This window comes from Accipiter gentilis, chromosome 19 (assembly GCF_929443795.1).
Source record: "Accipiter gentilis chromosome 19, bAccGen1.1, whole genome shotgun sequence".
NCBI classification, from domain to species: domain Eukaryota; kingdom Metazoa; phylum Chordata; class Aves; order Accipitriformes; family Accipitridae; genus Astur; species Astur gentilis.
This window is the reverse complement of record NC_064898.1, coordinates 24,537,719-24,564,942: the sequence shown is the minus strand read 5'-3', so window position 1 is coordinate 24,564,942 and position 27,224 is coordinate 24,537,719. Positions and strand designations below refer to the sequence as shown.

Genomic DNA, 27,224 nt, shown 5'->3' with positions numbered 1-27,224 from the left:
CAGAACTTTCCCAGCAGAACCCTGATTTCTTCTGCTTTTGGCATTGATCTCTGGAGTCTGTAATGCATGGAGAGAGATAAACACCGCTCAGATCTTGATTGGTTTGTTTAGATACATTTACTTTATTTGCCCACAACAGCTGTCTAAATTTCACTGGTAGTAATGCTTATCATTTTATGGCCCATTGACAGTGGTTTAAACGGTTTAGTATGACTCCCTTGGTTACTAAAGTTATGGATATGTAAATAAGCTGCAGATATAAAGATTAAAATTTACAAACAGAAAACCACCCCATCATCTGACTTTTTTTAGATCTATTTTTACATCTCTACATACTTTAAGTCAGAGTTGATTCTGCTGAGTCCAGTTTAAAATCCAGTTGGAACTCATCAAATTAAAGAAGTTTACATGAAGATGAACTAAAAATGGATAACTAGTAGATATGAAACAAATTTCAAGCTAATTCTTTTTCCAGCAAGAAAGAGTCCATATACTTTGCATAGTAGGAAAATGAAAAAAAAAAGTAACAAGAATCACAAAAAAACCCATAAATCTGAAGCTAAAATACCACTAAAATATTAACAGACCAATCTGCAGCAACTGAGACCCAGGGGCACTGAGTCACGTACACATCAGTCTGCATCAACGTCACCCACCTCATCTTCAGTGATCTATGAGCTGAATTCTACTCCAGAAAATTTTTCATGCCTATTTGTTTTGTCAACAGTTTTATAGTTCCATGACGTTAAAATTGCAATGTAATTCCCCCAAGAACAAAACTGTCCACTTGTAATTTTCTTAATAGAGCAGAAGGTAAAGAAGCAAGAGTCCTCCTCCATTTCCTAAGGCATTTAGCTGGCCAGTGAGCAATATGGAGCCATCGTCCTCAAGAGAGTCTTCTCATGGTACCCTTTCCATATATCCATTGTAGCTCGATTAAGCAGAAAACAAATTATGCATTGGCTATTACCAACAAATCAGTGAGTTATTTCTGTATTGTGTGGTTTTTCACTAAAACATACATGTGAAGGCAGAAAATCCCGCTGTCATGAATCCTCATCTGTGAGAAGTGGAGATTTATTGAAATAAATTTCTGAGCCCCAGTCACAAATAGCTAAAAACCCTGACAAAATAAGAAAGGAAAAAAAGAGGGGGAAAAAAACCCAGAATACCTAACAATGCATTTCCACGTGGATCCATCCTGGTCATCCTGTTCTTCTATGTACATCCTGACATTATGCTCTTGATCCAGCTGATACCAATACATCAGGCCATCCTTGTCTCGACCAATGGGCTGAAGACGCATGGCATCAGCATCCTCCTCATTAATTATATTCTTAAACTTTAGATTGTCATCAAACTGACATTCACAGAGATACTGAAAAAGTGAGAAAGTAGAAAGACTATTAAAATATCAAAATATAAACAGAAATAAGAAAATCAGCTCATTTCCTTTCACTGTAATTTGGAACTTCTTTTTAGGCGCCTCTCTATTGGATCTGTGAGTTAGCTATAGCTATCAGATTTCTTCCCAGACCATGCTGGTTTTAAATGAGACAAGTTTTTGGTTTTGTTTGTTTTTTTTTTTTTTCCTGGCCAGCTTAGAAAGTTATTTTTATTTTTTTTTTAACATAGTACAAATGATGTCATTCTACAATAAAACACATACATAACTTGGAACTACCCCCAACAGTTTTCTCAAGATTTGAAAAGATGAAATCCTATCTCTGCCTTTGGAATTCAGCAAGCTAATAAACATTTTTAAAAGTGTACTGCACAGGCAAATAGCTACTGACAAAACAGTAGGTACAAATCAATTTTCATACAAAGTGTGAAAAATATGCAAAGCGTTACATTCAGTTTGGGCCCATCCCACTACAATGAATATTACATCTGTAACAAGATCACCTCTACATTTAGTATATCTACTTACAGTTCAGTCAAGCTAAATTTGCAATATGATCAAGTGAGTGAGAAAGCCAAATCTTCAAGATATTTAAGCAAGTGAGGAAAAAGTAATTTAGAAACTTGTTTGATGTGTACCTTCAGAATCCCCAGTTTGCATTCAACACTCATTTCTAGGTAGCCTTTTTTTTCCATCTCCCAAGCCCAAGTGCTGTTGAATTCTTGGCATATCTGTCACAAACAAAATAGTAAGATTGCTAGGGTTAGTGGATGAAAGCAACTTTAAACTTTTATATTAATAGTACCTTACTTTAGTAACAGTTATACATTATCTCTTCAGGATTGCAGGTCAGAAAGCTTCACACAAAAATACAAAATAAAACTGGGGTAGGTTGGCAAGCACTGGCAAATCTCCATAGAAGAGCAGATCACCGAGGCCCTGATCACCACCGACTTCTCTAAACCTCTTAATCTTAAATTAGACAGCACAATCTGAACTGGGAAGGTATTCTTGTCTTTGCTGTGTAAAATCTCCCATTTTGCTATTTCTGACTTGTCTATTCAGAACATAAATTCTCTTGAGTAGACGTGATTTCTTATTACATGCCCTTACAGCACTTAGCATGTAAGCTGCCAAGCTCTCTTGGGGCCCCCCAAGTCCTACAACTGTACTGCAGATAATAAATGCAACTGATACTCCCTCCATGCTGTGGAATTACTATTCTTTAGAAAATATCTTGTGCTTCAAGCTGCTTGATAAATATTTTAAAATATTGTAAGTTTAGCCAGTTTCAATTTACTTAAAGCAAATAAATTCAATGACACCAATATGGGGAAAAAAACCTGAACACGAAAAGAAAGTGGCAGTAGAGGATAAATAGATTGAGTCAGCGGGAGCTCCAATAATAACAGTGGAGAAGGAATTCCCTCTCCTCCTAAGCAATTCAGGCATGCTTAAGACAACTGTCATGAACACAGAAGAGCTGCTTATCAATTGAGGACACATGGTGGGATCTCCAATCGGTGAGGCTATTCTAGTGGAAATACCCATTAGAAGCAGGCAAAAGCTAATCATAGCTGCATCTCCAGTCAGTATTACTTTGAAGTGCCAGTGTTGAATCACAACTGTCCAAATTAGCACACGAGGTACTGCTGCTCTTCAATCTGCAAGGAAGCAAAGCCCTGCTGAATGGACTCAGTCAAAACAGCGTAGTCTCCCAATCACCAAATTATTACTAAGCTCAAGATAGAGTCACTAAGCTACTTGGAAACCTGTAAGTCGCATCTGAAAGCGGCTTTCGCTGGAAACAGCAGCAAAAATAACCCTAAATGTCACCCACCAGAAGTACTGATCAGCTGATTCATGTAAAACTCCACATGGGCTATAATCAAGAAACGGGCCGCTACCCCTCCTCTGTCCCCACAGCCGTGCTACCTACCCCCTGCTATCCCTAGTACTGACATGAGTTCTTAAGGGACCCAAGGGTAAGCCTGCAATTAGATTGGATCAGCCAGACCATAAATCACACTGACCTTAAACTATGACCTACAGAGAACAGTGAGGAGTGCTGTCTGGTCACAATGAATCCTGTTGAAGAGCAGTTTTTCCTGCTCCGAGATTAAGGAATATTACACTGGTACTTCTCTGATGCAAAGCCAAAGCTCACAGTGAAAGACAATCACTGCTCGTTCACAAAACAAGGTTACTCCACTTTCTCATTTTCAACCATGTAACCTGAAATAAGCTGCGAAACTGTATATCAAAACCCTTGCTAAGGGCATGTGCCAGTCGCTGTTCATTACTTACTCATTAAGTATGAAAGCAATAATGAGAAGTTTCATGTGCTGCGGAAGCGTATGATTGTCAAAGCAAAAGTTCAGAGACATCAGAGCTGATGAAGCATCTGTTCAAACTGAAATGACTACATTTTGACAAAAAACAGATGATCGTGCTTTCTCTTGACAAGTACTGTCACAACCCTGAACTACAGATCTCATTGATTCAGGCTCCACTGAAATGTTAAGTCTCTGCCTTCATAGAGGGGAAGTTTCACACCAATCAAAAACCTGCTGCTTGTGGGAGCAGCTGGCTTCTGTGTACTAAAGAGTGGTCAGCACCTTCCCACACTGCAAAAGAGACACCAAAACACAGCGCTCAAGTATTTCCAAAGCAGCTACGATGGCATCCAACACTTACTATTACCATGCTCCAGATGTTCTCTTTAAACAATGAGAACAGGAAGGTAAAAGACACAGCAGAGGAGTCTGCTTGGGTGGGACCATAGGCACCTAAGTTCTAACAATCAGAAAAGTGTGTTTGGAACATGCTGATTTCGGGGTTGAAGGTTCCAGATGGAACAGTCCAGAGAAATCTTATCTGTATAAAAACACAAAGGATGCTTGACAAAAGTCAAGTAAAGCATTTTGCCAGAAGACAGTGCAATCTGAATTAACTCAGCTACATGTTTCTCAAAAAATAGCTAAGCTGGACAGTTCCTCTTAGTTGTTAAAACATTTAGGACAAGCCATTTCTTTACCTCGGTCATACATGACCACATACATTCCTTGCGCAGAGGAGAAAAGTCAGATTCCTGGAGCCCTACAGCCATTTTCTTCCAAAATAGACTAGTGTGTATGCTGGTGAGCCAACTTGGGTGGTTCATCATCAGAAGAGGGAAGGGAAAGAACTCTCAACTGCCACGTTCACTTCCTATCCCAAAATATATTCATCTGTCAAAATACCAACCACAGCTCAGAGACAATTTTTTATGATGCTTTTTATAAGCATGGCAGTCAAATAAAGCATATCTTTATCTACCATAAACAGTTGGTATATAAACAAAACATATTAATAATATATACAAGCATAAATATTAAGAGCATGTAAGTTTGAATGTCCTCCACTTAAAGTTTCCTCCTAAATAAGAAAAGAAAATGGTCACATCTAGAACATATCAAACCCTGTTTTATCAAAGCAGCACATCAGTAGTTTCTAAGAAAGGAAAGAGAGGCCAACGTTGCCTCTTACGAGTATGTCAATAGTATGTCGAACAATACTGCTGGCATCTAGGAAGGATGGTCTCAACGGTTCCATACCTTTTCAGTTTTTCCTGGCTTTAGTGGCATTTCCCAATACTCTGTTGTTTTTCTAAATTAATTATACCCCTTCCAAATGGGGACGATATTAGCATACCTCTCTAATTAGTTATATTCAAATTCCTTTGTTCTTCAAGGTTCCTTTGAACCACTGGCTAGAATAAGCTTCAAGTTAACTCTGGAGACTGCTAAATGAAGTAGAATTTATCACCACTTACTTGGTCTTAACAGGGGTGTGTGGGAGGGTTTCCTTACCACTTTCCCATCCTTTCAATGCCTGCTGAAGGCAGATTTTCCAAACTACACCCTCATAAACTTGTTTTCTCCCTCAGCTTTCTGCTTACCTCACAAGTGGTAAGTGGCTTCAGTGGGGTACATAAGTTCACTAGTCAGAGTTGGGTTTTCTCAGCTTGCTGCAATGGCTTTTTTGTATATTAAGGAATTTAACACAATTCAGTAACCACAGTACTTAGTAATATACAAAGTATACAACAGTTACATAAATTATTACATTGTTATTTTAAAACATCATCATAAATACTTTACAACTGTTTAAGAGGTTAGATTTAACCTAAGGCCTTTCAGCAGGTTATTTCCTGACATACTCTCAGTCCCAAAAACATCATCTTAAGACCACACAAACCTCAAGTCAAATCCCTGTATCTGTAAAGCTTATAGATAGCACTTAAGGGGGCAAACTGCAACTAGATTTGCCAAGTACTATGATTTGTATCATTGCTATTACCATAATGCTGTACTTCTAAGTAAGATGCAATCATGGCCACACAGACAATACCAAGACTACATTTTTGTGGATTAAAAGACATGTGGAACAAATCCAGAGGGGAAATGCTAACCTACTAATTTTGAATATATGTATATTTTCTGAAGCAGTGTAAATTCTTTAAGCTGAAAACTACTTGCATGTAAAGTGTGAACAATGGCAGAGCTACAATTAAAACACCAATACAGAATTATGTAAAACAATGAGATGCTATATTTTTACTGATGCATAACTACATTTTCATCTTAGCTGTGCCATTCTGAGCACGCAGATATAAATCACTGCAATACTTTCATTTATTATTAACACATGCTACAAGAACTCCACACGGTTAGTCCCTGTATGAATACCAACCAAATCACAATAATTAAATTATATCCAGACAACTGATACACAAATGAATCATTACTGTGTAAATCTCTGCTCAATTTAGCCCTTTCGGAGGCTATTAAATCTCCTCCTTTATTTAGGGTCTTAATGCTCAAAAAAGTATTTTACTACCAAGTATGAAGGTGCACACTCTTTTACAAGCAGAAGATATTGTCTGTTTTCAGAGGTTTGGGGGGTTTTTTTCTGTTTTTTTTTGTTGTTGGTGGTTTTGGGGGTTTTTTTGGGTTGTTTTTTTTGTTTGTTTTTTTTTTTTTTTTTTTTTTTTTTACACAAGCCTAGGCAGACTGAAAGTTAAGCTGGGATCTTACGCAACTAAAGTCTGGGCACGCACATCGATGTTGGCCACAACACAGCCCAAGGCTCACTATAATTCATACCAGGGATTGCTGACACAACAGCTCATCACAACCATATTCCAGCATTGCAGAATAATACAACGTGCATATTGTACCTTGATCAAATATTTTTCCCATCTGTCTGCTGTGACAGACTTTCCAATCTTTCTCATCAGTTTCAAGTGAAGCTCCACCAATTCTTTTGGAACTGCAGTATTGAGAGAGAAAAAAAAAAAGAAGTTATGAAGACCGGTGCAAACGTACTTCAACACTAAACTCTGATAACACTGAAACACTATGACAAATTGAGAAATTTTAACAAAACATAGTAACTTAAAGTCTGCTGAAGAGCAGCCCCGCAACTGAGAGATGGAGGAAGGTTAATTTAATGGTCTTTTTGTTTAGTTTTACATTTACAATGATCATTGCCCTTCCTTAAAGTCAAGGAAACAGACCTCAGTGATAAACAGATAAAAATTTTGGCAGCATCAAAACAACTGGACAGGAACTATGCTAGTCAAACACCTACAAAAATACTACTGCAAGCAGCAAGCACACCTGCAGCTGCCTCCAGAAACTCCAAAGCCATCCTAGAATATCGCTGAATCCGAGCTATTTTTGGCTGAGTGCATGGTATGGGATAAATGTTCCATAAACTTTGTCCTTACAGATGTAGCTTTGCTATATGCTTACTCTCTTTTGTACTGGAGGGACAGAGAGGGACTCGAGATCTGGGGCTTGACTGATGGAGGCAAGAACTGCTGCTGGGTACAGCTGCACCAGTGCCATCATAGAATCAAAGTTTTCCAACCCAATTTTACTTCTCTCTCAGCGTACACTCCTCAGATACAACTTCAACATCTCATCTTAGCTCCTATCTGTGACTTATAAATCAATCTGGCACCACCAAGTGGCAAATTTGCAGAACATCAGTTTTGTAAGCTAGAGAGTAGTATACAATTTTTTAAAAATATGTAACTGATAACTGTTAATGCAACTCTACACACCCAGTGACGTGAGCTTTCTTATTTGTAATTTGTTGAGAAAAACTTAGACATGAACTTTACAAGTATTTTTGTTTCTCTACTCTTTGCATACAATTTTATTTTCTGAAAGCATTTTCATTACTCCATGCACACACACTTTAGAAGTTTAAAACCCAAGAACTTTTATGATCATAATTTATGACTACATTTTTTCTGCTGGTCCAGCAGCATTACTTGACACAGGATAAACAGCTGTGACACCAAATGTGTCTGTTCTAAACTAGACATTACTAAGATGCTATTTCTTTCACTGATCTATACGACATTTGAGTGTCTGTGAATCTTTTCGATATTTAACTTGAATTCACCTAGCTGATATTTGTCTTTCAATCAAATGCCTCTATTCTCAGATGCACGCACTGAGTTGGTAAAATATCAGTTTGATGAAAATACTTGTGTCATTTCAGAATTAAATCATCGCTGCTGGTTTGCAGCCAGAAATTTAATACAAACTCCTTCAATAAATACATAAAAGTACCAGCCTGGTACCCAAAAAGAGACCTCCTTTCAATGCAGATAATTCATAAGCAACTCAAAACTAGCCCTGACTTTTTCTCTTTTATTCTGTTTGTATTATTTCCATTACATATTGAAGAAACCTAGCACATCTCCTCTTTGGTTTTTCTGAAAAATGATGCATTAAACTACCACATATTTTAAAAGGAACGAGATCAAAGGTCTTAACCCCGATAGGTGCCGAGCACTTGGCATGAACAAAATTAAGCACAAAGTACTTTATACACATGAGCAATTCTATCAAAGTCAACCCATACAATTAAACCTCAGCTTGTGTTTGTGTGACATGGAACTGAGCCAAGTATTCAAAATCTTGCTAGATCAAAGCTTTTGTTCTGCATATTTGTTTTTAATCAGATCTCTTTTTAATGGGTACATACTGATTGAAAACCTAGTTTAAAGAAGCACAGGTGATTGGTTTCGAATAATCAAAACCCCAGCCACCACAAAAATCTTTGCTAGAGTGTTAGTATTCGAAGAAATGGAGAATGTTAAAAATTCAAAAATTGGAAAGTAATTTTGCACACCCTTGGTCAGCACTTACTGGGATTTGTGTTAGTACCTATAGAAACCTCACTTCTTTTCTCAGATTCCAGCATTTCAGCTCTTGCATTTCTAGGACCTTGATGATGTATCGATGTGGTTATTTTCGCAATCTTCACGAAACATTGCAAATCCATACTCTGTTTATTTACTACCCTTTCAAGATGTTTTTCATGTATCATAAAAATATTAATGACTGGATCTCTAGGCTGGCTTTTCGCTAGTTCCCTAGTAAGTGCTTAGAGGAATCATACACTATCCTCCTTGTTCTAAGGAACGAAGTGGGAGTTTTGGAGAAGAAAACTGATGTCCATTTGCAGGCATAAACTAGGGAGTGTGTGAAGTGCAGCCGGACCAGCCAGGGTGCGTGAACCATAGCAGGAGCAGAAGCCTATGGGACTGAGAAATAAACTCCGTATTGAAACCAAAGTAACTAAATAATATATGGATCATGTGCAGCAGTATACACCTGGCCCAGAAATAACAGCTCAGGGAGGGGTGGTAGGAAGGCTAAAGAGTGGTGGAAAAATCTCTCCTTTCCCAGAACACTTATTTGGTGAGGAGAAGTGCACTAGTAAATGAGACTAACTCGTTTCAGTTGTCTCAGAGATGCATTGAACCTGCATAACTTTAAATTAACTTACTTTTGTTCAGAATATATAGAGAATTCTTGACAAGAGTTCTCTGAAGTGGGACATCAATAAGCATCATTTTTACAACACTCTTCTAATCCTACTTGTAACATACCAAAGATGATGAACATGAGATATAATTACTTTTGGGTTGTGGTGTTGTTTGGGTTTTTTAAAACAACAGTAGACTATCATCTCCTTTTTAAAATATCATCTCCATTCAGATAGGACCTGCATCACTTATTTCAGGAGCTCATATAATAACCTAATTAACATTTTTCATTTTTAAAAATTTCACATAAGGGAAGGAACAATACATAGCATCTTTCATGCATAATAGCCATTCTGCAGAAGGATTTGACCAAAAAACTGTGATGGAACATCTACCCCCCCCCCCCCCCAAATCTGAACGATATTCTCAAACTTTTACGAAACACTGAAAAGTAATATAGTAGCTCTCTAAAACCTTCATAGAATGCACTTAAGTGGTGAAGAAAACACCAGGACTCTGTGCACAGGGCTAATAAAAATTGTACAGCACTATTTTAAAAGAAAAACTGTTTCAAAAAATCAAGTATAATTAAACCATGGTGCCATCTGCTAGATATTCAAAAATACAGACTTTTCATAGGAAGAAGCCATGAGTCAGAAAGAATGAGTCACTGTATATACAATTATAGGGCTTCTGGTGGAGTTTAGCCAATTTGTTAAGTCCTGCACTTTCCTGGAGGGCAGGCTCTTGTCTGGACCTCATACAATATCCTTTGAACACTGTTCTATCTACTCCAGCATTTCAGGGAACATCCCATACATCAGTCACACATTTCTAATAAATTTGAGAAAGACAGAAAATTGAAACGGAAGAGGAAAAAGTATGAACACATGGAAACCTCATCATCTGGTTAGAAAAGCTGTAACTTTCAAACACCTGCACAACCACGGATTAAAGGCCTGGCTGTGGGTACCCATTAACACCTTCCCATATAACCATAACCCCATTTTACCTCTACGTATTTTCCCTGCCAAAATGAATATGCTCACAGCTGAACACTCGCCTAAACAGAACCGAAATAAAGGAGGAAAAGAGAGAACGTAGATGACAAAGCCCTGGGTCTAGAGGGAGGATAAGGGGAACTTGTTATTCGGAAAATTATTAAAAATAAAAAACCTTCATTATCAGAGCAGATCTGAAGTGCTGGACAAAGAGGGGAAGATCAGAACCACAATGTACGCAGAATCCCTGGTACTGAAGTGGACTGCAAAGCCCATGCTTCCTCTCCTCCTCCAGGTATAAGGGAAAAGCACACTGAACCCCTGGTGCTGTGGGGACTTAGGGGGAAGGGAACGAGAAATAACATTTTGGGATGCAAAGGCTGCTGGCAGCTTTCACGCTTCGCGAACACAAACAGGTCTTCCCAGTTACGCTAGTAAAACCTTTTTCCATGCTAACTTGTTTTGGCAAATGGAAGAAAAAAGTGACTCATAAGATATGCACAGCAAATACTTCCGTTAACAGGTCGCTCTTTTTCACCTTTCTCCCTTGACCAAAATTATCTTTGCACACTGTGACTCTGCTGTCAAATAAAACCATGCTTAGCAGGTAGACAGCCAAGATCGATGGGGTAATTAATAATCTCCCACCTCCCCTTCTTTTCTGCTAAGGGAAGCTAGCTCACAGTAACCTATACAAAATGACATGTATTTGCTACTGGCACCTTGCACAAAGAATTTAATGGTAAGCAAAGACAAGCTAGCTTCCACCATGTTCAGCTCCCTCTGCCGTCAGTGCCGGAGGGAACCATACTAGAGGTACATGCAGAGGCAAGAGCATCCACTCAGACACTGGTGAAGAGTTCCTATGTGGTCAATTTTCCTCTTAGCCCACCACATACTAACGATGCGCTTAATTCCCTTCACAGACAAGCCCTTACGCACAAATTTGCTTAAAACCAGTTGGTTGCATCCCTTATGAAAGGCACAAGAGTACCCAATAGACAAGTGACCACATTTCTAACATCTTTAATATTCTCCATACTTGCACACAAAAATGGAGAAGTCTCATGAGCAGTTTGAGGCAGCAAACACTTTGTCTTCTAGCTTAGTTTCAACCAAAGGTAAGAGCCTCATCTGGTTCATTAAATAGCCAGCGAAACACTTGGGAAAAGAAAGGGGATAGGATCTCCTTCAGAAGCAGTGCTGGTTTATGGTAACATCAATATTCTTCTCTAGGAACAATCTAACTTGTTCCTTATCTCAACTCTTAGTATAAGGAAAATGGGATCTCTATAGTTGGGATGTGTTATTAAGAAGTTTATAGACCATAGAGAAAAACGGCCTTGGTAAGAACTTGGCATGATAAATGAAAGCACAAAACCTCTAGTATGAACCAGGCAAGAAGTTGCAGTGAACCTCTGACAAATAACTGTGATAATAAGGAGCCCCATACTCATGCAGCAAGCTTAGCATAGAAAAAATTTGAAGCATTTGACCTCTATAGTGTTTCCCAACATGAAAAAGCAGTAGTTCCTGTTCCAAAGGACAATCTAAAGATCTTATTTTCTAGATGAGTCACTTGAGTATTATCCTACCAAGTTGCATGCCCATAAAAAAAAGCACGCAGGAAGGGGGAAAAAAATGTAACCGCTCTGCCTGCCGAGTGAATGAAAAGAACAATCAAACATGCTGTAATTAAACCAAAGATCAAAACAGAAAGAACAAGTCACCAAGTAGCAGTTTTATATCCTGTTCCTAGAAAGATTTTTGGCAGGCATTAAAAACAAACAAACCACACTCACATTTAAATGACATTGTTATCCTAGGAAAGTACTTTGAAATCTGGATACTCAGCAGCTAGATCATTTTCACACAAATATTGGAGTACCTTTGTATCCCTTATCTGTGCAAATACCTACCAGAAGACTCTCTGCTTGCCTGGACTATTCAGAGCACATGCCACTCTAATATTCAGCAAAGTTAAGATTTTTATCTTGCCGATAAACCCCTCCCAGCCATCCCCAGGCAAGGATCCCAGCCCACCACCTCTTTCACTACTGCCTCCAGATGAATTGTGACCAATGTGGTCCCAGTGCTTTCAACTGGGACCAAAAAGCCCTTTCCACCCCAGTTCTTCTAGTAAGTTGTGTCACTAGCGCAATAGACCTTGCTACTGACTTCACTGCATTAGTCCTTGCTGCAACCAGGATGTGACCTCAAAATTCAGCTCTAATTTTAGCTATGAGATTATTTTCAAATGTTTAGAATTTATCATCTGTCAAAACTGCTATTGAGCACCCTTCCCTCTTTTTTTTTATTCTACCCTCTTCCATTGCCTGCAAATCAATCTGATTATGCTTGTGCTCTCTAATGCCCACGCCACCATCAGTCACCTTCTCACTATACCTGAAACAGATTTAAAAAGTATGCATTGTTGTCTGTTGAACTCTTGAAGCTGGAGTTAAGACCATACTGACCTAAACAAAATCCCTACACAGAAGTTCAGCTGTTTTTCAGCAGCCCTTTAGCAGTTGTGAGATGGTTTAATTTTTCACCTAATAAGATGGTTTAATTTTTCACCTAAATGACAAGTCCTCTGTTTCATTCTCTGGCTATTAAGTTCCTAGCAATGTTGGGGGTTTTAAGCTAATATATTAAGCAACAGCAGAAAGGTTAACAAAAGCAAGACTGATGTTAGAATAAAGCATAAAATTTAGGAAGAAAAGCATGCTGTACTGGGCAATGAAAAAAAAATGGAGGTAGAAAAAGAAGAAAGGAAAATTACTTTGAAAACAATGCAGGAAAAAATAGCACATGATCTATTTTAGAAACTGGAAATAGCCCAGGAAAGGAAAGACAGCAAATAAAAGCCCAGTTTACTGCCTTAAAAAATGTACTGAATAAAAAATGGGCTCCATTCCACAAACTCCGGACACATGAACAGGGAGTAAGAAAAATCAGGCTGTGGCAGCAATGTGCAAACAAGCAGACTGCACTGAAAAACAGGTACTGAAAACATCTGAAATTGTAACAGATTGTAATTGTTCACAGTTAAATCACTTGGAGTGACCACACCGTGCATTTCAACTACCTAAGAGCACTTGACTTGCTGATCCTTAATGCATGTGTATGCAAGCACTCGACTCTGAAACTGCTGGGACCACAGCCTATAAAAGCAAAGACACAGCAGCACAAGTATCTTTCATTCTGGCTAGTAAAAATCAGGAAATAAGATCTTCTAAAACAACTCTGGGATTTTTTTTTTGTCTGCTGAGGCATCTCAGCCTCCAATATAATCGTCATAATTATCCAGGACTTTTATACTATAAGCAGAAAAGCCTCTTTTCCCTCCTTAGCACTGAAATGAGAGAGTTGGGGTGGTTCAGCCTGGAGAAGGCTCCAGGGAGACCTTATAACAGCCTTCAGGTACCTAAAGGGGGCCTACAGGAAAGATGGGGAGGGACTCTTTAACAGGGAGTGAGTGTAGCAACAGGACGAGGGGTAATAGCTTTAAACTGAAAGAGGATAGATTTAGATTAGAGATAAAGAGGAAATTCTTAACTATGAAGGTGGTGAGGCGCTGGCACAGGTTGGCCAGGGAAGCTGTGGCTGCCCCATCCCTGGCCATGTTCAAGGCCAGGTTGGATGGGGCTTTGAGCAACCTGGTCTAGTGGAAGGTGTCCCTGCCCATGGCAGGGGGGTTGGAACTAGATGGTCTTCAAGGTCCTTTCCAACCCAAACCATTCTGTGATTCTATGATTCTTAAATAGAGTAGGTGTGACAAAGATGAAAGGTAATCACTAAGATTATGCTTTAGCAGTGGATTCTGGAGTGCTTCACAGCTCCTCAGTGCAAGTATACATCCACACAGCTTCCCGATACACTGGGTAAGTCCACTTTGGAAAGATTTTAGTAGCTTTCAGTAGGTTTTCTTTCACTGGAAAAAGAGACAGGCAGGGAAAAGCTACAGCGGATGGCATCAGCATGCCCAGTTGGGGCACTGGAAGCCAGCCTTTGGAGCATGTTGCGGAACACACTTACCCACACCGCATAGATCTAACAAGTAAGGTGTCCCGTTTTGACTGTGTTGGGCACCAAGGTGTCTTACAGAAAGCACAAGCAGAGTTAGGAGCCCTAGTAAAAAAAAAAGGGGGTTTGATGCATTGATCAGATGGGATTCTTCAGCTCTACAATAGGAAATGCTGAAGTGGCATGTATTCAGAAATGCAACCCCTCTCTGGAAAGATCAGTAGCAAAATGAAGATTTACATCCAGATCTCAGTCTGGACTGAGGCATCTGCTGGCCATTACAGTAATGGAAGTTCACACTTACCAGAAAGGATAGAAGCAAAAGAAGTTGAGATGGCAATGTTTACCTTTTGATCTAACACTAAGTAGTTACACAGCCATTCAAGAAACAGTAAAATTTAATTCATTCACTCTCAGAAGGTTCAAAATTATAACTCCCACTCCTAGGAAGGCAGCCCAGCCCCAAGGCAGGCAGTGAGAAATGCAAGATTCAAGGGCCCAAACAGAGGGGAAGAAAAGCGTGAGTCTAATTCCTGTGAAAAAGGAGCCTGGGTTTTAGTCCCTACTCCTAGCTCCCAAAATTTTTTAGGTATTTTGCCATTAAAAACTAGGAAATAGCAGCAGCATAGCAGTAGGATTCATCTAAACAAATGTAGATATTTACATCTGAGCTAGTTCCATATAAACCATTTATAGCCCATGGAGAGAATAACACTTTCAGGAAGACTCAGCTCATCCTAAAGTAAACATCTAAGCTCTGCTAAATACATTTGGTGAGATTCATTCTGTTGTAGAGTGTCTGGCAAGTTTTTCCAGTGAAAATTAATGTATGTAAGGTCTTGGGGAAAACTCTTGGGGATACAGGAGTGTTACCAGGTACTGGGGAGTACATCTCATTCTTAAACCATTCCCTAAGCTCTTACGCTCCCCATTAAGACACAGGATTGCCATTGCAGAACTGACCTTAGCTCATAAAGTTTATCCATGCACAGACATTCCTTGCAGACAAAATCAATTCTTTAAGCGTGTGAAAGAGCATATATCCCATTATATTAAAGTATCCTCAGTGCAGTGAAGTAAGTGAAAATCAAGATTAAACATACGAACATAGAGTTGCATACATCAGTAGTTAAGAAGGCTTCAGCTTCATTTAGCTTTATTCACGTAACAAATGTAACAAGCTTCTTTTAATGTGTTCTGTTAGAGGATAAGTTGAATGCAGGTCCTTTTTTAGTTCATTATATGAAAACAAGGACAAATTTAAATGCTTTTTAATTCCTTACTTTGTTTAGTTACTAGAAACACCACTCTGGTGTGAATTTTGCTAAATGTCTCAGGTACTGTCCAAGAGTTTTCTTCAGCATTAACAGAAGAAGGATGTTGATTACAGTATAAAATCACTTTCTCCCAATAAAAGGCAATATTAAAAAATTCAGAGCAGATTGAATAAAAATCACTTTTCTAAAATAAGTTTTGTTACCAAGGTTAGAGGTTATCATTCCTCAATCTTCAGTGGGGAAAAAAACAAAATAGAAAGATTTATCCTTTTTCATATATCAGATGAGATCTACTACAAAGATATTTCTGCCCTTTTTGGGGGTTCAACTTTAAATATAGCGTGTTTTTTCTCTAATCACTAGACATCCAACCTGCACTTCAAATAAGTCTCATTTATACTCTGGGATTCACCATTTCATCTTTCATTTACCAACAACTTTACTACATGGTATCAACAGGTGAATGTTTCTTGGCAGTTTCTCTGTAACTGTCAAATATTACAGACACCTTTTCTGGAAAACTTAGTTTGGCAAACTTAGGTCTCCCAATTAAAAAAAAATATTGTAGTTTACTGGACCTTAAGGAAGTACAAGAACGTAACCATGCTACAAAGACATACATTTTATATTTTGCAAAACATTCAGCAGTGACTAATTTCTGTAGAAAAAGTAAGTACTACTCAGTAAGCATTCCACATCTTACAAACAGCAGCATTATGCGAGCACGAGTTTTCTTTAAGGATCAACATAAGCAAACTTTGAAGGTGAAGCCAACACGAGTCATTCTGCAATGGAGAACACACTTCCCTGTCAGTTGGAAGTAAGTAACTGCACTTTTGTTCTGCTCTACAGTAACATCGGCTCATTAATTTATCAGCAGTGCACAGGAAAATTTAAAATATTTTACAGAAATACCAGAGGTCCAGAAAAAGATGCACCACATTTCAGAGACTTCGGCAAAACAGTCATGAAAGCAATGTTTCCAGCAGCTGATGAAGAATCCTGTGAAAGGCGGCAGTCACACAGCTGGATGAAAGTAATTCTACAGCTGAATTCATGATCAAAAGCCTAAAATTTTACAAGTTTAATCCAATTAGCACAGAATTTGAGTCTTCTTTTAAACGGTTTCGCAACTAGTAGCAACTTTTTCTCCATTATTTTTAAAGAAACCAAGGAAGCAAGTGAGAATAGAAATTTAAGAACAACCACCATCCAAGACAATTGCCTGACAAAGTCCTAGTAGTAAATAAAAACACAGTGTGGTTATTGACCAACCTTCTTAAGCTTAGGTCTAAAATAAAGACTTATTTAGGCTTAAAGAAAAAGGAAACCGCTTATATCCTCTTGCGAGCTGACATTTGAATCTCATACAAAGTGAGGATTCACAGAAGTTTCATTCCTTGAAACACGCAACTCTTAAGTATAAACTTCTATGAGCAAACTCATGTTTTGACCTGCTAACATTATTAAATTATCAACCCCCGTTAACATAATTCTTTTAATTGCAAGAAACGGTTATAACTTTGGGGCTATTGCAGCTTCACAGGGGTAGCCAAGACTGTTAGCTTTGGGGTCGACATCATCTCCTGTCTGTCTAGGTAGACTCAAAGCCACAGACCAGTTTGCCAGACTGCCAGCGCCATTACCTCTCTGTAACTCGGGCTCGGTTGCTGCCAGCCACCTTTTACACAACTTTTTAATCTGAGCTAGAAAGAAAGATGAGTGTAACAGCCTGAAGGGACGATGAGTTTCTAGCAACCATTTGCATATTACCATCACTTAAAACTCACGTTTGAGATACAAACCCTCCAACCTAAACAACCATGTGTAGATGCTATCAGGATGGGGGAAGAGCCTGGCAGCTCGCGATGCAGGCAGAAGGAAAAGCGCCACCTGAATCTTCCCACCCAACCGGCTTCCCAAAAATGCAACAGTATCTGAAAAACATAAAACTTGTGACATCAGGAGATCCTTCCCCTCCTGTAGGGCACAAAACAGGTAGAAAGAAGGGAGAACAAACCTTGGCAGTAGAAACTGTGTGTTTGTGCATAGCATTTGGAAGAGAAAACGACGAGTCACAGTGCATATAATCCAGCACTCGGTTTGACAGTGACCACCATCTGCTGTTCCAGAACACGGGTAATGAAAACTCACAGCACACATATGAAATTACCTGCCCCTAGGTTATCTTTAAATCCTCTTTTTAGTTAGAGCCTGGCTTACCTTAGAAGCAAGAAACTTCATGCTCTTACTTTTTTTTTTAAATATTTTCACTACAACTCAATATTCATTAGTGACTAAATCTTTTTGAGCTCTGGCCTCAGTAATAATTTGCAGCAATCATTTGTAATTACAGAACATGTGAAAGGCATTTAAATCTGAATTACTTTTAAATTTCATTCAATACACCATTTTTTCTGGTTTTACAATATAAAAAGAATGCAAACCTCTAGGAGCCTTGCTTTGTATACTTTTAAAAATCTCCTCTGAAGTTAATAGTACCCTTTTCCCAGAAACTTTCGTACAGTCCTCCTTAGTCTCTGATCTGTCTCCATTATCTTTCAAGATGGAGCTGCCACAGCTGAGCACTAAAATCAAGATGAAGGCAAACAAGCAACAGACAAAATTAGAGGCAGATACACATACCCAAAATAAAATATCCCCCCAAGTTATACATATGATTATCAGCCCATTGTTCATGCTATCTGGTATTTTGTTAATTTTTAAACTCCAGCTCCATGTTAAAAGGGGTGATTTTCTCTGACCTATCACAATACTACCTAGAATATTTTGTTGAGCTAACAGCTCAATTTAAATATTCCCGGATGTATTTGTCATGAACGTTTTTTTCCCTTCTAATGCATACTTGCAACTCTGTTTCATTCGCAGTTTTGTTGCGCATTCAGAATACTGTTTTATCCACAGCAGTATTTCCCCTTAGGCCAGGTTAACTATTTCGCCTTGATCTTTTTTAAAACAACTCATCTCCTTCCTGCTTTCTGGGCAAATAAGATTAATTGCCCATGCCATTAAAAAAATATTCAGAATTCTACTTTATTTATACCACAGTGACAAAAAAAACAAAACAAAAAAACTCTTTTTCTAACCACCTTCCTGTTGCTTCATCAGTTTAAGGTTTATGATGATGCTTTCCCTCTCACCCAATGACCATTTTGGATGCTGACTCATGGTTCAGTGGTTGACTTAGCTGGAATGGTTGAGTGAAGCATTCTTCACTGTTCTCCAACCCTCTGCCAGGGAGGGTTATCAGAGATAAACAGAAAGCAAATCCACTCCTCAGCTAGTCCTAACTTAAAATCGACAGCATGAACACAGACCACTGGCAACATCAGTTTGCATTAACACATTGGGCTATAGACTGCAATAGCTCACCTGATTCCTCCTGCCACAAAGAATAATGTCAAAGAAAGGGCTGGGCATGAGAGTTACTATTTTGGTCATATCGGGTAAGGTTGCTGTGGAACACGTCAACCACTTTAATCAGTGACCTCCTTCAAAGACTCTGCATCTATATGTAAGTATCTGTCAAGCATGATCCATCTATCTATGCTTCAAAAGAACTATCCATGCTTTCAAAAGAAAACAGTGGAATATTTTTCTTTGGGGAATAACTAATACAACTATCAGAACTACGAAATTCCAATTTCATAAGGTTTATGAAAACCAGATGTAAAAGCTCCTTGCTTTTGATTCCCTAAATCTTTGTTAGACTCTTTAAAATGTGCTAGACACTGTTTTCCACTACTGTACTCTAATATGAATTTGTGTATTTTTACCAGCTGTATTTTTAAACTTTTTCAGAAAGCCAAATGAGTACCTAATCCTGGCACTCAGCATGCTTTCATATTATTAGGGTGTTCCAGTACATCATTTCCTAACATGTCAGTTTTATCATATTTCATCTTTATTACCAGAAAGGCAGCATAACTAAAGATATCACAAATTAGCCTAATAATGACACCTTATGCAAAGAAGTTAAGTTCTCAGCAATATACTTATTTTAATCATTGTATTGTAGCTGATGATTTTAGACACCCATATTTCCTAGATTTTTTTCTTTTTATGCAAGACATTTCTCTGTCCACACACTCTCCAAATCCACCTTGGCTTTTTTAGCTTCCTTCTTTCTACTGCCAGCTATGAGTACATTCTCCTTCTAGACTTCACCAGGGTTACATTTCCACCTTTCAAACAATTTCTACTTGGCATAAAAACTTGGACATTTAGCCCTTATGCTTATCTTCACCATCCTACTCCCGTTCATCAGATGAACACACATTCAGAAACCTCTACTAGCTTTGCAAGCATGCTCCATCTATGACATAGCATTTTTATACCTTATGACTAGTCCTTCTGGTCTCCCTTCTTATAAACGTTAGGTCTTCCAAACGCTCTATTGTTATTGTATCAATTTTTGTTACCTGCTGCTAACCTTTCTTAACCTTCATACAGATTGCTGAAGTGTTATTTAGGCGGTCAGCTAGCACTGTCTGTTACAGAATTTGTCTAAGTTTAGATATACATTTCAAGGGATAGTTTTGCCACTTACCAGAAGTAACCTTTGCAAAGCAGGGCATTCACATGGCCACTTTAGGTCAGCTTAAGCTAGTTCCCTTTCAACTACCACCTCCAAGCAATACTGGCTTTTTTTTTTTTTTGAGCATTTTTTGTTGTTGTTGCATCCTGCCACGCAGCTCTCCACCTTGGATGCTTTCTTGCAACATACTGTTGATAACTACAAGAACGCCATACCACAGGTTCTGGGATCAAACTAAAATTTCCACACTTCTATCATCCATTAATTAATATGGCTTTTGTGAACCATCACAGTTTGTTCTCAGGAGGAAACCATTATAATCCTGGTAGTCATTAATACTGAAAGGCAGTGAACGTGCCCTTGCACTTGTGCTACTAGAGAGCTGAAGATGAGTTGGAAAATAGCCAAAGCAGTACCTGAGGGACACCGAGTGGAGAAGGAAATCAAATGATTACTTGCACACAAACTTTAACAACCAACTACACTCAGCACACTACTGGGTTCAGGACTTTGCCAAGCAGAACTGACTGTTAGGACAGAAAAATGGTACAGCCTAAGACAACCAAAAAAGTCGCAGAGCTTCATGCTGATAAACACCATTTTCTTGGAAAAGGGGATTTGCAAGGCTGGGACTGGTGAGGTATGACTTGCTTGTTATATATTCTTCAAATATCAATCACACCGGCAAGTTCAAGGGTAAGCAGCGCTTTTCTCCAAGGTACTACAAGATCTAAATGATCATAATGGAAAGAAATCAAATACTAAAGCACAGCTGCTGAAACACAGGAATCTTTAGAAATAGACCTTCCCTCACTTTGAGAAATTGTTTGTTTTCCCCAGACCATTACAAACATCAACAGGGTCACAATTTCTACTGTAGTTCTGAGAAATTCTCTGCTGCTCAAGCTTTAAGAGCTTTGTTTGGCTCTTGGGGAAGAGAAATAACGGTATCAGGCTGACAGCAAACTGCATATACAAGAGACTGACAAATGCTAGAGGCTACTAAGAAATACTTGTTAATGCTAAGATGTTTGTCGAGGTTTGTAGAACAACTGAAGCAAAGGAGAGTTCATTGATTTGGGGAGAGGAGAAAGGGTAATGAAATAGGATGGATAGATCATCTTAGTGTTACGAACAGCCACAGACCTTGCTATTCCACAACTGCAACAAACTATGCTTACTGCAAGGCTGGAGGAAACAAAAAAAATGCACACCTTTTGTAAATGTTTTATTATTTCTCAATGATTTTAACATTTGGAACCAACCAGACAATTTTGTTGAAGCCCACAGCCAAAGCCACTGATGCATTATTCTGCCCCAGCACTGGTGCCAAAGCAGGGAACGAGGGGAGAGCCTGCAGTACAGGGGGAGCATGCTCCACACTGCTGCAGCCTGGGCAGGCAGCCTGGCAGCTTCCCTGCCATGGGATGGGCAATCTCTGCAGTGCACCGAGCAGTCCCGGTGCAGACTGTCTGCATCAGGAGATACTCCTGAAATGCAACTTCAGCGCTCTCGCCAGCCATACATCTGCATTTCCTCCCAGAGGAGCACAACACAGGTCGCCCTGTGAGGACACCAGAGGACACTTGTCCCAGCTATGGCAGATAAACATGAAGTCCTGAGTATCTCCATCAACTCCAACTGCCATTAACCTAGAGGAACGCAGCTGTACCGCTAAGAAACATTATACAGCCCAGAGAGAGATCTTGATGTTAAAATGGATACTTTCAAAGAACTGCAAGACAACTGGCTTTGAGGCAGCAGTGAGCACATAGCCACAATATTACAATATTCTTCAGCTGCATATTTATTCATCATTTTCCCATCATCTGCCCCTTCCTGCCAGTTCAGTCCTTCGGTAGCTCCTCTCCTGTCCTTCATCCCACATGAAGGAAGTCTTTCTGCCATTGTCTTCTTCCTCCAGTAGGATAATAGTACCAAGTCACTAAGTCGGTTCTCCCCCCACCCCAAATCTACCAGGTTTCTGCCTGAGGGATGCAGTCTATCAGCTACTGAAAGGCATGGAAACACCACAAATAGTTATTCTGTTTTACTCTTCATATCAACAATACTATGAGTTTTCCAGAATTTCCCATGAGCTTCTCAGTTTACTACAGGCCATAAACAAGCTAATCTAAATGTCAGCTTTGGGGTGGGCTCAGAAGTGTGCGTACCAGGCTGTGGGCACCAATACCTGCACACATCTGTCCACTAACTGCTCTTACATGTGACAACACTAGCTTGAAATAATCCCAAACAAGAGAAAAAAAGCTGCATCCACGGTGTAGGAAGCCCCTGAGCTACAAACATGGATGCAGGGAGACTATTCTGAGAAACTCTTACAGCTTCTGCAGACCTCTGAAGTTAGCCAGGGCCAAGGACAAGGTACAGTGCTGACGGATTGCTGGACAAAACATAACTTCCAGCTTACATGTGGTGTCATACACAACTCACTTTTATGTTTGTAAAGTTCTCCGATACAAATATACCACAATACAGCTTCTTTCAGTAAACATCATCTCCACTGGCCAGAAAATTTTCCACCAGCAATCACAGATCTTACAGACTTGTCCTGAAATAAGCCTTAAGACTGACTTGAAAGTAATGTCAAAAGTTTTTCCTCCTATTCTGTACATCCAAAGTATGCTGGAATTCACAAAGCCGCCTACCAAAAGCACACCACCCTTCCTTGATGGAGGCATATGGTCCAAGAGAACCTGCATAATCCCTAGGAGGGCTGAACTTTGGCAGGGGGCCTTGGATGTCCTGTCACAGCTCATTTGTGCCTGGACAGCAGCATCCCGAGTTCTTTTTTCCCATTCCACATGACATTGTCATCTCTTTCAGATGGGCAGTGTTACTGGAAAGAGACCAAATGGCTTGTCTCCCCAGAAGTCCAGTGTTTTCCTGTCTTCTATGTAGGATCAGAAGATGATGTGGAGTCTAGTTAAAACTGGCATTGCCAGCCTAAATACGAGAGCATGCTCAGGTGAGCTGACATGCCAGCTCAATACACATAAAGATACAGAATCTCACCATGGAAAAAATAACAAAATAGGAATAGTTAAAACAAAGATATGCATCCATACTCTATTATGAGATACTTGATTCCAAGGTAAACTTAATTCATTTCTTAAATGAACAACTGGAAAGCACATGTGGATAAGGCATGCTGACCTTAAAGTCATATTAAAGTGACTGAAGTGTAGACAAGAGTTTATTCTGCATTAGAGACTTATTTGCCATGAAGTTGGTACAAGAATGATTACCCCTGATACTTACTTTCTCAGAATTTAACCCTCTTATGCTGTTTGAGAATTTCAGCTCCAAGCCACTGGAGTCTACCTTCAACAAATCAGTTAATTTGATGTTTAGAAACATTAGAGGCATAGAACTTCCATCATACTCAAAAATGAAACAAGCACAGAAGTAATACACCACATTCTAAAGTTTACTACATACACTTTTATTCTCCGACAGTTTGTTGCTAAGTTAAAAATACTGCATTTTACTAACAGGTGGTGGATTAATGGCTTTGACATAAATGTTTTGGTTCAGTCCCTAGGTGCAGCAAGAAAGCAATGATCTACTTATATTCCACATATACACAATAAGTTCAGCCTGCATTCAGGTGATAACTACTTGACTGATTCAGAACAGCAGTTAAATTTCTTACTCATAAAGGAAAGGGTGTGAAAAGATATGAACACTCAGACCTGCAGAGCAGATGAAAAGCATTACCTCTGACTAGCTGATACAGCTTTATGGCAGAAGCAAGCTTGTAATATCAATATAGCCACACACTTAATATGTTTAATGAAGGAGATTCAGCAATATATAGTGTGTGAATAAACTCCACCCATCCAGCATTACAGACACTACCAACAGCAGATGTCAGAACTTGTTTGTTTACATAAGAGGACACCACATGAATGAGTCTTTCTGCATTGAAACCAGTTAATAAATCTCAAGTACAGTATCAACTATTAAATTTAAAGTGAAATAATGTTTGGCAGTACTTCCATATCACATTTATCGCCTACTTTTAATACTGACCAGTCTACTGTGGATATTACATGTTACTGCAACGTATCATGACTTTACCCAAGAGTCACGTCAAAAACCCATAACTTCTGACCAATAGTACACAAACATGCTTGATATCAAACATTAAATACACGAAAAATCAAATTCCATTAACACAACACTGTTTCACTACCATCTTCATTAGGAACACACCTAATCTTGAGCTTGTAAGTCTGTCAAACTCCTTGTCATTACATATGGTTGGCTTTTGCTTGCTATATTAAACAGCTACAAAGCTTCAGTTAAGTTTCTCCCATACAGATACTCAGCAGCAGTTAAGTCAACATTAATTGTTAATTTCTTCAGAGAATGGTTAGAGCCCTTAAACTTAATGCTGTAAAGCTTTCCAGAGGCATTGCAATGACAATAAAAAAACGTGACATAACCCACTGAAACAAATGACTTCAGCATCCAAATTCATTTGAAAAGAGAAAAGATGTTAGGTGTCTAGAAGATACAGAAAAAATACAACAGCTTGTAAAATATAACTTACTGCTTTGAAGCATGGTAGCTCCAAAGACTTTTTTTTTCCCAGTTCTACAAGGTAGTATCAGGTATTAAAAGAAAGAGAAAGAAAGAAATTAAAATAGAGATTAGAAAATAGAAGAAAGAAGTTAAAGAAACTATAAATGGCTTGCAAAGATTTTCACAAGCTACCTGTCATTAACCTCAGTTCTCATTATAAGAACAGAAAAGGGGAAGGGGAGAAAAGATTTACAAAAACGGACCTACTACCAGGCATGTGCATCTCATCACGTCTGTCTTTACACCACTTAAACCCGAGCCAACATGTGAAGAGTGTTTTTACTATCAAACTCTAAACAAACACAGCACATTCATGCTGCAATTAAGCAACAAACTTCTAGGCTAGGTCAATCTGTCAGGGTGATTGTCAAGAGTCAAAGGAGATAAAGAAGTTTGAGCTGTGGTGAAGATACAGAAGAGTGCCTCAAGACTAGAAATCCACACACCAAAACACTCTTGCTGTTTTCAAGACCACCTTTAGCATGATCATTACCAGCAAGATCCCGATGCAAGTTCGTGATTTTGCTGAAAGAATATGAAAAGCATGCATACTCGTTACCATTTCAATCAAGAACAAATCAAACCCCATACTGCTAAGAAAAGCCTGAAAAAATTGATGAGCTATCACAGCCTAAAACACTTTGGAAGATGCCATTCACCTCCGGGAGAGGTTCCCCCATTCACACACTAGGGAACCTGGCAAACCAGCAAGCATTTTGCGTAGTCATGTGTAAAATTAGATCTCTGTTGTGCAAGCTAACATTCTACTAATATTTTCATTCACAAGAGACCAAGTGCTTAATTAACATTTATACCGATTCTCAAGCTATTTACTCACACAAAGGAGGTGGTGATTTGATATCATGGTTCCTTAAACACAGCCCTATATACAGATATAGTTCTCACTCCCCTGTAGCACATATATTTACTATTTAAATTTGCAACTGTTCTTCTGTTGCAAGTAAAACTCTTAGTAAAAAGAGAGAGTGTACGTTTGTTAGAACAAGGAGAACAAGCATTGGCTTCCTGTGATGATTTGTTCCAGTTTGCACAGTTTTGCCTCTGGAAGCTAGCAGAGGCAAAAGAGATACAGTACTGTGGCACGCTGTAGAATGATCTGTACCATTACCTTAGTTTTGCATCTAGAAGTACAGTAATATGGGGGTAACATCATCTCCAAGCCCTCAGAAGTTCTGATTAAAATCATATATTGGGTTGCTTTTTAATAAATCCTACAAGAAACAATTTACTTTTTGAGGCATATCAACTAGCAAATTTTGTGAGTTAACACTGTCACCATCTTGACAGACACTCGACTTTACTCTTTCCAGAGAAGTTTAAGATTGTCATAACTGCGACCCAAGTCACAACATTTTATGTAAAGCAAGGATAACCATTCTCAAAGGGAAGATAATTATTCTTCATAAAATAAAATCTTCAGCAGATAACCATAGGTCTCATTACTTTGTTTGAACAGTTGCAACTTTCAAACAAACCGCCAGCAGGAAAAGTTAAGCTATTTTATTGTACAACCTTCCTAAGCAGCAGACTATTTCCACAGCTACCAGTTTATGCCACCATTCAATAGCAAAGGGCAAAATCAACACCACACATTCTTATTTTCCTATTCAAGCATGATTTACATTACCCACCAGATCCCAAAGAACATTTTAGATTGGTTTGTGCATTTTAAGACAAGACCATACCTGTGTACACACAGTTAAAACATCTAACCCGCTACTAGTGTAAGTTAATTTGATATCTTAACTAGTCAGACTACTACGGAAAACTATTCATACTTGAGCACTGCTGTCATTACTATTTGTCTTGAAATTCTCAGGTAGGAGAGGTAATAGGGCTCAAAAGTTCAAGCACTATCTGAGCATTAAAAAAATCTAAAATCCCTCTCAAGAAATATTTGATAGCTTCCTAGCTGTCAACATTTGCTCAGCATCACACAGCATCCCTTCCTGTAAGGGAAGGTTATACATTGTTTCCTTAATACTGAACAAGGTCTTTGTTCTAATTATTAACAGGATAGAAAATGACTGTTCTACAGCTTCTGAACAACATTCAAACTTGAGCTCCTAGTTCTCCTTCAGGGTCCTAATATAAAGAAAATAACTTCCATGGCATCTTCCAAGAGTAACTCTTCACACAAGACAATATAGGCCACGTTTTTAAAAATAAAATAACCACTCCAAAAAACACTTCTGAAACTGCTGAGCATCAAAACAGTGTTAAAGGTAATCAACAAACCCCCCAAACTACCAATTCCCTTCCTTGATTGCAAAATTAATATGGAAAGGAGTTCCAACGAGCCGTTACCTGGCAGCTGAGATTTAAAACTTGGTCCAGATTCTAAGAAGTTCAGAAAAAAAACCACTCTGAGGTTTTGTAGCTATTTGCTTAGATTTTATTATGTATTACTGTGAATGCAAATCCACTATCAAGCAATGCTGGTGTCAAAAGTGAAACTAACTGTATATAACTGAAATCAAAATCCCTT

General features: G+C 38.8%; 1 protein-coding gene across 4 annotated transcripts in view; it reads right to left on the bottom strand.

The window, feature by feature from the left end:
- RSF1 (remodeling and spacing factor 1) overlaps positions 1–27,224 on the bottom strand; it is a 65,612-nt gene that overhangs the window by 35,635 nt on the left and 2,753 nt on the right. Inside the window, exons 1-4 of one of the 4 annotated variants that reach the window (XM_049823629.1) lie at positions 6,627–6,711; positions 4,443–4,635; positions 2,044–2,136; positions 1,173–1,378 (exon numbers count right to left, since the gene is read on the bottom strand). In XM_049823629.1, coding sequence (XP_049679586.1) covers positions 1,173–1,378; positions 2,044–2,136; positions 4,443–4,571 — 428 coding nt within the window. In that variant the 5' untranslated portion in view covers positions 4,572–4,635; positions 6,627–6,711. The other 3 variants (XM_049823628.1, XM_049823630.1, XM_049823631.1) reach the window with 3 other exon arrangements.